General features: G+C 34.0%; 1 protein-coding gene across 18 annotated transcripts in view; it reads left to right on the top strand.

Moving 5' to 3' along the window:
• TSGA10 (testis specific 10) overlaps positions 1-12,256 on the top strand; it is a 156,913-nt gene that overhangs the window by 43,947 nt on the left and 100,710 nt on the right. For all 18 annotated transcript variants that reach the window (XM_032255405.1, XM_032255417.1, XM_032255412.1 and 15 more), the window contains 3 exons: positions 227-397; positions 483-560; positions 1,810-1,961. In XM_032255405.1, coding sequence (XP_032111296.1) covers positions 227-397; positions 483-560; positions 1,810-1,961 — 401 coding nt within the window. The remainder of the gene's footprint in view (positions 1-226; positions 398-482; positions 561-1,809; positions 1,962-12,256) is intronic.

Genomic DNA, 12,256 nt, shown 5'->3' with positions numbered 1-12,256 from the left:
AATTAATTTTAGTTTAAACTTTTGGCAAAGATATTGTAACATGAACTTCTATTTAAATAAATCCATTTTCATTTATTTGTATAAACTCATTTTAAAATAAAAGTCATACCATTACCCTGCTGCATGCATGTTGAGGTAGGTTTGCCTTTTTACTGCCTAGATATAAGATGGCTATATTTATGTTTTCTAAAGCTTGTTAAACCAAATTCTATGATTTCAATAATAGGCACAGGAAGAAATTGCCCGACTTCGACGAGAAATGATGAAAAGCTGTAAGAATCCTAAATCAACAACAGCACATGCTATTCTTCGGCGAGTGGAGACTGAAAGAGATGTAGCCTTCACTGATTTACGAAGAATGACCACAGAACGAGATAGTCTAAGGGAAAGGCTAAAGGTTGGAAAGGATTTTGTTTATGTGAACATATGTGAAACACAAATGCAGGGATATTGAATTCATTTTATTTTTGCTTTTTAAACAGATTGCTCAAGAGACAGCATTTAATGAGAAGGCTCACCTGGAACAAAGGATAGAGGAGCTGGAGTGTACAGTTCATAATGTAAAAAAAAAAAAATCTCTTCTGGCTATAAACACTCAATGACTTCCCCCTTTCCCCTTTTTCTGTGTTCAGAGAAGTTTTTTTTATTTCTCTAAGATAGTGTTTATAGTCCTAAAATACTTAAGGTATTTTATGGTGTAAATTGTCACTTTTTTACTTGCTTATTTCCTTCTAAAAATGTGAGTAAATTTTTTTTTGTTTTTGTTAGGTTGCAAAGTATGTACTTAAAAAAATCATTAGGAATTAATTTTCAGGGATCTTAGCAACCTTCTCATCTCCATATTTTGTTAAAGATAATATTGCCAGATGGAAAGAAAATGGGTTTTTCTACCTAAAGAATGGATAAGATAGAGAAAATTATGATGAAGTAAAAATTATAAGCAAAATATATTTAAACTGAGTTTAAATGTGAAACATCACATTTTTCCTAAAGATTTTATGTGCTATGAATATGTGTTGATGATATTGTCACTATATAAACATAATTAAGGGAATTTAACTTTCTATTACCAAATAGAATATATTTATAAATGAATCATTCATTATATTTATAATGAATAAAAAGCTAGACTAGACAGGGACTGGACGTGGTGGCTCACGCCTGTAATCCCAGCACTTAGGGAAAGCTGGGGCAGGTGGATCACCCAAGGTCAAGAGTTTGAAACCAGCCTAATACGGTGAAACCTTGTCTTTACTAAAAATATGAAAAGTAGCCGGGCATAGTGGCATGTTCCTGTAGTCCCAGCTACCTGGGAGGCTGAGACAGGAGAATTGCTTGAACCTGGGAGGTGGAGGTTGCAGTGGGCCAAGAATGCGCCACTGCACTCCAGCCTGGGTGAGAGAGCAAGACTCCCTTTCAAAAAAAAAAATACTAGACAAGAGAAAACATTTTTTATTTTTATAATCCTACATGATATGTACAATTATGTAATCCTACATAATTTATTAATTTTGGGCAAAAAAATCCTTTTGCAAATAGGATATGTATACTATAGTAAAACTGAACCAGACTGAAAAATATAGACTGATATACTGTGATAAGCTTTATAGAAAAGCTTTGCAGTGACTTCTTGGTCCCACTTCACAACACCTTATCCATAAAACCTTCTACAGCAGTCAGGTCTAACCTGATCATCTCATCACGTCAATCTTGCTATAAACCAATTTGTACAGAGGGAATATGTCCCTTTAGGAAGATTACTAAGGCATTTTTAGTGATGTCAGTAACCTTGTCATTCTACTTGTATAGCTTGATGATGAACGTATGGAGCAAATGTCAAATATGACTTTGATGAAGGAAACCATAAGCACTGTGGAAAAAGAAATGAAATCACTAGCCAGAAAGGCAATGGATACTGAAAGTGAACTTGGCAGACAAAAAGCAGAGAATAACTCTTTGAGGTAAACTAAATTACCTTTAAACAACCAACAGTTTATTATAACTATAGCTCTGCTTCTTATAGTGTATTTTATAACGAAAATTATTTGTTAAGTTCAGTTTCTGAGAGGATTATTGAAAAGCAGTTGTAGGAACCTCAATGTGCAGTGAACAATTTTCCTCAGGTCAGTCACAGACTGGCAATGCTACTCTTAACTAGGAATCACACTTTTAGTAATCTTACCTTACATTTGCAAAAAACTTCAACTTTTAACTGAAGTAGCTTTTACAGAGCTCTTCTAGGTATGGAATATATTTGACTTTGTTTACCTTTATAACTTTAAATTCTATTCTGGGATATGAACAGTATAAGAAAACACAAAGCACAGGTTTGGCAGTTGCTTAGAAAAAGGGTGATTTTGAATATAATGAAAGGCCATGACAGAGAAATAGGAGCATGTGGTGGAACATCTGTTAATTGAATGCTTAGTACTATACTTAGCCTTTCTTATGTACTTATTTGGTAGCCGAAGATATCAGTTGAAGCAGCCTACAGTGGTAAGCTTGGGAGAATGAGTTTTTGAAGACCTCTACGTTAGTGGTTTTGCTTTTAGTATCTGTTGATGTCAGAAACAGAGGTTCTACAGATTCAGTAAGGTTTAATTTCATTGCATCTATGAACACTGAAAAATAATAATAGCTTAATACCTAGGTGAGAGGTTGATCTGTGCGGCAAACCGCCATGGCACATGTTTACCCATGTAACAAACCTGCACATCCTGCACTTGTACCCTGGAACTTGAAGGAAAAAGAAAAATGGTAGTTCACACTTATATTAATGCTGAGATTATGGGTGTGAACCACTGGGCCTGGCCTCTCTTAACAAATTTTTAAGTGTATAAACTGGTATTGTTAAGTGTAAGAACAGTGTTGTAAAGTAGATCTCTGGAGTTTTTTATATTACATAACCGAACCTCTGTATCCTTTGAACAGCATTCCCTATTTCCCCCTCTAGTCTGCCCCTGGCATCTACCATTTTACTTTCTGTTTCTGAATTTAACTATTAAGAGACGTAAGTGGAGTATTGAGTAGTATTTGTCCTTCTCTGGTTGTGCTATTTCACTTAGCATAATGCCAATGTTGATCCATGTTGTAGCATATGACAGAATTTCTTCCTTTCTTGAGGATGAATAATATTTCATTGTATTTATATAACATTTTCTTTATATCTTCATGTGTTTATAGACATTTGTTTCCATCTCGTGGCTCTTATGAATAATGCTACAGTGAACATGGGAGTGCACATCTCTCCTCTAGGTCCTGATTTCAATTCTTTTGGATAAATACCCTGCAGTGGGATTGCTGGATCATGTGATAATTCTGTTTTTAATTTTTTTAGAGTTTTTTTTTAGTTTGTCAAGGTAGAATTGATGAATAATAATTATATGTATTCAAGATGTACAACATTATATTTTGATATATGTATATATAGTGAAATGATTACTACAAGCAAGCTAATTGTTATATCCATCACTTTACAGAGTTACTTTTTTTGTGTGATAATATTTAAAATAAAATCTACTCTCTTAGAAAATTTCAAGTGTACAGTACATTATTATTAACTGTACATCAGGTCTCTAGAACTTATTTCTCTTATAACTGCAAGTTTGTATTCTTTTGCCAACTTCTCCGCATTTTCCCTGACATGTAGTAACCACCCTTCTACTATGTTTCTGTGAGTCTGACTTTTTAGATTCCACACATAAGTGGATATCATGCAGTATTTGTCTTTCCATGTCTAGCTTATTTCACTTCCTCCAGGTTCATCCATGCGTCACAGATGGCAATATTTCCTCTATTTTTATGACTGAATAATATTCAATTTTGTATATACCACAATTTATTCATTTATCCATTGACAGTTACAGGTTGCTTCCATATCTTGCCAGTTGTGAATAATGCTGCAATGAACATGAGAGTGCAGATATCTCTTTGAGATAGTGATTTCATTGCTTTTGCATATATACCCAGAAGTGGGGTTGCTAGATCATATGGCAGTTCTATTTTTAATTTTTTGAAGAACTTCCTTACCGTTCTCCATAATGACCGCACGAATTTACATACCTGCCAACATTGTGTAAAGGTTTCCTTTTTGCCACATCCTTGTTTATATTTGTTCTCTTTTGTCTTTTTGATAATAGCTATCCTTAAAGGTATGTGGTGATATCTCATTGTGGTTTTGATTTTCATTTCCCTGGTGTTTAGTGATGTTGAATATCTTTTCATGTATCTGTTAGCAGTTTGAATGTCTTCCTTGGAAAAATGTCTATTCAGGTCCTTTGCCCATTTTTAAATCAGGTAATTTGTATTCATATTAAATTGTATAAATTCTTCATATCTTTTTTATATTAACCTCTTATCAGAAATCCATTTTGCAAATATTTTCTTCCATTTGTGGGTCATCTTTTCATTTGCTCTTTCCATTGCTATGCAGAAACCTTTTAGTTTAATGTAGGCCTCCTTGTTTATTTTTGCTTTTATTTCCTGTGCTTTTGGTATCATATACAAAAAAAATATTGCCAAGATCAGTGTCATGGAGTTTCCTTCTGTTTTGTTTTTGGTGTTTTATAGTTTTAGGTCTTACATTTAATTTGTTAATCCATTTTGGATGGACTTTTGTGTGTATGGTATAAGTTAAGGATCTAATTATTATTTCTTCTTCTTTCTTCTTCTTCTTCTTCTTCCAGCTTTTCCAGCTGCATTTTTTCTAAAATTCAAAAGATACCACATACCAAGTGTTGGTGAGACTATGTAACTATTGAAACACTAATGCAGTGCTGGTGCAAAACTATGCTGTTTTGATTATTTTAGCTTTGTTAATAAAATTTGAAATCAGGAAGGGTGATGTCTGTAGCCTTGTTCTTTTTGCCCAAGATTGTTTTTGCTATATGGGATCTTTTGAGGTTCCATATGAATTAATGCTTTTTTTCTATTTCTGTGAAAAATTCCATTGGAATTTTAATGGAAATTACACTGAATTTGTAGATTGCTTTGGGTAGTTTGTACATTTTAACAATACTGATTCATCTCATTAAAGAATGGGATGCCTTTCTATTTATTTGTGTCTTCAGTTTCTTTCATCAATAGTTTATATAGTTTTCAGAGTCCAGATCTTTTACCTTTTAGGTTAAATTCCTAGGTATTTTGTTCTTTTTTATTCTGTTATAAATAGGATTTTTTCTTAATTTCTTTTTCATATAGTTTGCTGTTATTATATAGAAATGTGACTGATTTCTGTGTGTCGATTTTGTATTTTGAAACTTTATTGAATTTGTTTCTTAGTTGTGTAATATTTTGGTGTAGCTTTTAGAGTTGTCTGTGTATAAGAGCATATCACCTGCCAGCAGAGACAATTTTACTTCTTTTTTTTTTTATATTAGGATGCCTTTTATTTCTTTTTCTTGCCTAAGTGCTCTTGCTAGGACTTCCAGTACTATATTGAATAAAAATTATTAGAGTGGACATCCTTGTCTTGTTCCTGATCTTAGAGGAAAAGATTTTAGCTTTTCACTATTGTGTTACCTATCAGAGCATTTATTTTTGCTCTGATTTTTGTTATTTCCTTTTACTAACTTTAGGTTTAGTTTGACCTTCTTTACAAGTTCCTTGGGGTGTAAAGTTAGGTGATTTGAGGTATTTTTCCTTTTTTAATATAGATGTTTATTAGTATAAACTTCCCTCTTAGGGCTGCTTTTTCTACATCCCATAAATTTACTGTGTTGTGTTTCCATTTCTGTTAGTATCAGGATATTTTTTAAGTTTTCTTTTTGATTTCTACTTTGACCCATTGAGTTTTCCAGATCATGTTGTTTAATTCCCACACATTGTTAATTTCTAGTTTTTCTCATGTTACTGATTTCTAGTTTCATACCATTATGGTCAGAAATGATGCCTGATATTATTTCAGTATTCTTAAATTTGTTAAAACTTGTTTTGTGGTCTAGCTGTGATCTCTCCAGGAGAATGTTCTGTATGTACTTGATTAGAATGTGTATTCTGCTGCTGTTGGATGGAGTATTCTGTATATGTTTATTAGGTCTATGTGGTGTAGTTCAAATCCAGTGCTTCTTATTGATTTTCTGCTTAAATCTATCCATTGTTAAAAATGGGGTATCGAAGTTTCCTGTTGTTTATAGATGTCTATCTCTCCTTTCATATCTATTAATATTTGCTTTATATTACTTAGGTACTCCAGTGTTGGATGTATGTGTTTACAATTATTTTCTTGATGAATTGACTCCTTTATCATTATATATTGATTTTTGTCTTATTTTACAGTTTTTTATTTAAAGTCTGTTTTATTGGATATAGATATGCCTAGCCTGCTCTCTTTTGGTTTCCATTTGCATGTAATACCTTTTCTCATCCCTTCACTTTCAGTCTGTGTGACCTTACAGGTGAAGTGGGTCTCTTGTAGGCAGCATATTTTTGGGTCTTGTTTTTATCCATTCAGTCACTTTATGTCTTTTGATTGGAGAATTTACACTATGGTAATTATTGACAGGTAAGGACTTACTATTGCCATTTGTTAATTGTTTCCTGGCTGTTTTGTATATATCCTTTTTTCCTTTCTTTTTCTTTTGCTGCCTTCCTTTGTGATTTTAGGATTTTCTATAGTGGTAGGTTTTGATTCCTTTATCTTTATCTTTTGTATATCTGCTGTAGGTTTTTGCTTTATGATTACCATGAGGCCTTCTTATAATATCTTATACTTAACAAAAGTCTATTTTAAGCTGGTAACAACTTAACTTCAATCCATAACACTACACTATTATTCCCCTTCCACTTTTAATGTTTTTGTGGGGTTTTTTTGAGACAGGGTCTCACTTTCTCACCCAGGCTGGAGTACACTGGTGTGAATACAGCACCATATTCAGTGCTCCTGGGTTTGACCTCTTGGGCTTAAGTGAGTCTCTTGCGTCAGCCTCCCAAGTAGCTGTAACCAGAGGTGTACACCACCATGCTTGGCTAATTTAAAAATTTTTTTTTTTTTTTTTTTTTTTTGCAGAGATGGGGTCTCATTATATAGCCCAGGCTGGTCTCAAACTTCTGGCCACAGGGGATCCTCCCACTTCAGCCTCCGAAAGTGCTGGGATTACAGACATGAGCCACTGTGCCCAGCCTTTTTATATATTTTTTTGAAAATTTCCTTTTTATTTTTTGATGCCAGGAATTCCATATTTTTATATTGTGTATTCATCAACAAATTATTGTAGCTGTAGAGATATATATATGTATGTATGTGTGTGTGTGTATATATATATATATATTTTTTTTTTTTTTTTTTTTTCTTTTCACACACACTAGTTTGGTATTTTAACCAAAGAATTTTTACTCAAATTATAAGTGATTTGTACCACCATTACAGTATTAGAGTATTCTGAATTTATCTATATACTTATTTTTGCCAGTGAGTTTTAGATGTGTTTTCACGTTATTAGCATTTTGTTTTAGTTCAAAGAATTCTCTTTAACATTTCTCATAAGGCTCATTTAGTGTGATGAACTATTTCAGAGTTTGCTTATCTGGGGAAAGTCTTTATTTCTCCCTTATTTCTGAAGGACAGCTTTGCTGGGTAAAGTATCCTTGGCTGACACTGCTTTTTCTTTTTCTTTCAGCAATTTGAATATATCATTTCACTGTCTGCTGACATGGAATATAACTCTTGAGAAATTTGATGATACCATTATGGTGTTTCCCTTATATATGAGGAAACTCTTTTCTCTTGCAGTTCTAAAGATTCTCTCTTTGATTTTTGACAGTTTAATTATAATGCATCTGAGAGAAGTCTTCTTTGGGTTGAACCTGATTACAGACCTTTGAGCTTCATATACCTCAATGTTCATATGTTTCCCCAGATATGGGAAGTTTTCAGCCCTTACAGTAGTTCCCCCTGATTTGTGGGGAATATGTTCCAAAGCCCCAATGGATGCCTGAAGCTGCAAACAGTAACAAACCCTATATATGCTGTATTTTTATGGTTATATACATGCCTATGATAAAGTCTGGGGTGTGACAGCAAAACTAGCTTGAGTTTCTTTTTCTGTCTGCACAGTTTCATGGACAGAAGATTCATTCTTACTATAGATCTTGGCAACCTCAGCATATGATTTATTTTTTTTTCCTTATTAAGTCAAAAATGTTTCACTTTTCACTCTGCTTTTCATGTAAGGAAACACTTTACTGTCTCTCTTTGGCATCTCCCAGTTGCCAACATCACTACTCTTGTGCTTTGGAGCAATTTTTAAGTAAAATAAGGGGTAATTGAACACAAGCATTGTGATACCATGACAATTGATCTGACAACCAAGATGGCTACTAAATGAGTAATGAGCAGGTAGTGTATATGATGTATATTAGACAAAGGGATGATTCATATATGTCTCAGGCGGGACAGTTTGGATGGCACAAAATTTCATTATATTACTCAGAATGGTGCACAATTTAAAACTTGTGAATTGTTTATTTCTGGAATTTCTCATTTAATACTTTTGGACTGTGGTTGACTGCAGGTAACTGAAACTGTAGAAAGCAAAACTGCAGTTAAGGGGAGACTGCTGTATTTTTTTTTGCTCCTTTCTTTCTTCTTCTTTTTTTTCTTTAACAACTCTCCCAAGACTAAACCAGGAAGAAGTTGAATCCCTGAATAGACCAATAACAAAGGCTGAAGTTGAGGCAGCAATTAATGGCCTACCAACTGAAAAAGGCCCAGGTCCAGACAGGTTTACAGCCTATTTCTACCAAACATACAAAGAGGAGCTGGTACCATTCCTTCTGAAACTATTCCAAACAATACAAAAAGAGGGAATCTTCCCAAACTCATTTTATGAGACCAACATCATCCTGATACCAAAACTGAACAGACACACAACTAAAAAAGAAAACTTCGGGCCAATGGCCATGATGAACATTGACACAAAAATCTTCAATAAAATACTGGCAAACAGAATGCAACAGCAAATCAAAAAGCTTGTTCATCATGATCAAGTAGGCTTCTCCCTGGGGATGCAAGGCTGGTTCAACATATGCAAGTCAATAAACATAATCCATCACATAAACAGAACCAAAGACAAAACCACGTGATTATCTCAATAGATGCAGAGAAGGCCTTTGACAAAATTCAACAGCCCTTTATGCTAAAAACCCTGAATAAACTAGAATCGGTGGTACATATCACAAAATAATAAAAGCTATTTACAACAAACCCACAGCCAATATCATACTGAATGGGCAAAAACTGGAAGCATTCCCTTTGAAATCTGGCACAAGACAAGAATGCCCTCTCTCACTACTCCTATTCAATATAATATTGGAAGCTCTAGCCAGAGCAGTCAGGCAAGAAAAAGAAATAAAGTGTATTCAATTAGGAAAAGAGGAAGTCAAATTGTCTATATTTGCAGATGACATGATTGTATATTTAGAAGACCCCATCTTCTCAGCCCAAAATCTCCTGAAACTGATAAGCAACTTCAGCAAAGTCTCAGGATACAAAATCAATGTGCAGAAATCACAAGCATTTCTATACACCAATAACAAACAGCCAAATCAAAAGTGAACTCCCATTCACAATTGCTACAAAGAGAATAAAATACCTAGGAGTACAAATATCAAAGGATGTAAAGGACCTCTTCAAGGAGAACTACAAACCACTGCTCAAGGAAATAAGAGAGGACAAAAACAGATGGAAAAAATTCCATGCTTATGGTTGGGAAGAATCAACATCATGAAAATGGCCATACTGCCCAAAGTAATTTATAGATTTAGTGCTATCCCCATCAAGCTACCAATGACCTTCTTCACAGAACTGGAAAAAATCGCTTCAAACTTCATATGGAACCAAAAGAGCCCACATAGCCTAAACAATCCTAAGCAAAAGGAACAAAGCTGGAGGCATCATGCTGCCTGACTTCAGACTACACTACAAGGCCACAGTAATCAAAACAGCATGATACTCGTACCAAAACAGAGATATAGACCAATGGAAAAGAATAGAGGCCTCAGAAGCAACACCACACATCTACGACCATCTGATCTTTGACAAACCTGAGAAAAGCAGTGGGGAAAGGATTCCCTGTTTAATAAAAGGTGTTGGGAAACCTGGCTAGCAATGTGCAGAAAGCAGAAACTGGACCCCTTCCTGACACCTTACACTAAAATTAACTCCAGATGGATTAAAGATCTGAAGATATGACCTAACACCATAAAAACCCTAGAAGAAAACCTAGGCAAAACCATTCAGGACATAAGCATAGGCAAGGACTTCGTGGATGAAACGCCAAAAGCAATGCCAACAAAAGCCAAAATAGACAAGTGGGATCTAATTAATCTCTAGAGCTCTGTACAGCAAAAGAAACAATCATTAGAGTGAACCAGCAACCAACAGAATGGGAAAAAATTTTTGCAATCTACCCATCTGACAAAGGGCTAATATCCAGAATCTACAGAGAACTAAAACAGATTTACAAGGAAAAAAAAAAAAAACCCATTCAAAAGTGGGCAAAAGATGTGAACAGACATTTTACAAAAGAAGACATCCATGGGGCCAACAAACATATGAAAAAAATGCTCATTATCGCTGGTCATTAAAGAAATGCAAGTCAAAACCACATTGAGATACTATCTCACACCAGTTAGAATGGTGATCATTAAAAAATCTGGAGACAACAGATACTGGAAAGAATGTGGAGAAATAGGAACACTTTTACACTGTTGGTGGGAGTGCAAATTAGTGCAAGCATTGTGGAAGATAGTGTGGCGATTCCTCAAGGATCTAGACATAGAAATACCATTTGACCCAGCAATCCCATTACTGGGTATATACCCAAAGAATTATAAATTGTTCTGTTATAAAGACACATGCACATGTATGTTCATTGTGGCACTGTTTACAATAGCAAAGACCTGGAACCAACCCAAATGTCCATCAGTGATAGACTAGATAAAATGTGGCACGTACACACCATGGAATACTATGCAGCCATAAAAAATGATGAGTTTGTGTCCTTCATAGGGACATGGATGAATCTGGAAACCATCATTTTCAGCAAACTGACACAAGAACAGAAAAACACTGAATGTTATCACTCATAGACGGGTGTTGAACAATTAGAACATGTGGACACAAGGAGGGGAGCATCACACACTGCGGTCAGTTGGTGGTGGGGTTAGGGGAGGGACGGGGAGGGTGTTGAGGGTTAACAAGGGGAGAAATACCAGATATAGGTGATGGGGGGGATGAAGGCAGCAAACCACCTTGCCATGTATGTACCCATGCAACTATCCTGATCTGCACATGAACCTAAAGTACAAAAAAAAAAAAAAAAAAAGCATTTTAATTGGCATTGAGTTGAATCAATAGATGAATTTTGAAATAATTTATATTTATGTTATTTCAGTCTTCTGGGCCATAAACATTGTATATCTCCCAATATATTTATATATTTTTTAGTTTCTCTTAATAATGTTTCCTATTTTTTGTGTGTAGAGAGGTCTTACATTTATTTTGTTAAATTTACAGGTACTCAATATTTTGAGATGATTTTAACTGTTTTTAAAAATTATGGCTGGTATATAAAATTGATTTTTGTATTTTGGTGTGGTATCCAACAGTCTTGCTAACTTTTCATTAACGTTAATAACCCATCTACAGAAGATTTTTTTTTCATTTGTTTACATAGAATTATGTTATCTGCAAGTATTATTTTTTCAGCCTCTGTAATTCTTATACATTTTATTTTTCTTGTTATATTGTGAATTACTTCTAATTAACTATTAAATATATTTTTATGGTGGTTTTGACAACTTTGTAATGTTAGATTCAACAACATTTTCTTCTATTTTTATTTTGCCCAGGTATTAAAAAAATCATACATGAATGTTGAAATTGATCTGATAATTTTTATTCATGTATTTAAATGGTTACATTATTTTTCTCCTTTATTTTGTTAAAATGTGAACTTACACTGGTAATACTAAACCAACCTTACAGAGTAGAATAAATACAGATTGGTCATGCTATATTATGCTTGTTACTTATTATTGGTCTATGTTAACTAATATTTTTGCTTTGTATATTTATATCTTTTTTATAATTGACATTGGATGATAATTTACCTTATGGCTTTTTTAAATCAGATTTTGATATCAAGGTAATGTAAACCCACACTATAATACTCTTTTTAATTCATTTTGGCTTCTGTCATTTTGTGGAACACTTTGTATAAGATTGGAGTTGTAGAACTTACCAATAAAGTTATTT

This window comes from Sapajus apella, unplaced genomic scaffold (genome assembly GCF_009761245.1).
Source record: "Sapajus apella isolate SASKATOON/1434 unplaced genomic scaffold, GSC_monkey_1.0 scaffold89, whole genome shotgun sequence".
Taxonomy (NCBI): domain Eukaryota; kingdom Metazoa; phylum Chordata; class Mammalia; order Primates; family Cebidae; genus Sapajus; species Sapajus apella.
This window is presented reverse-complemented; position numbering and strand designations above follow the sequence as displayed.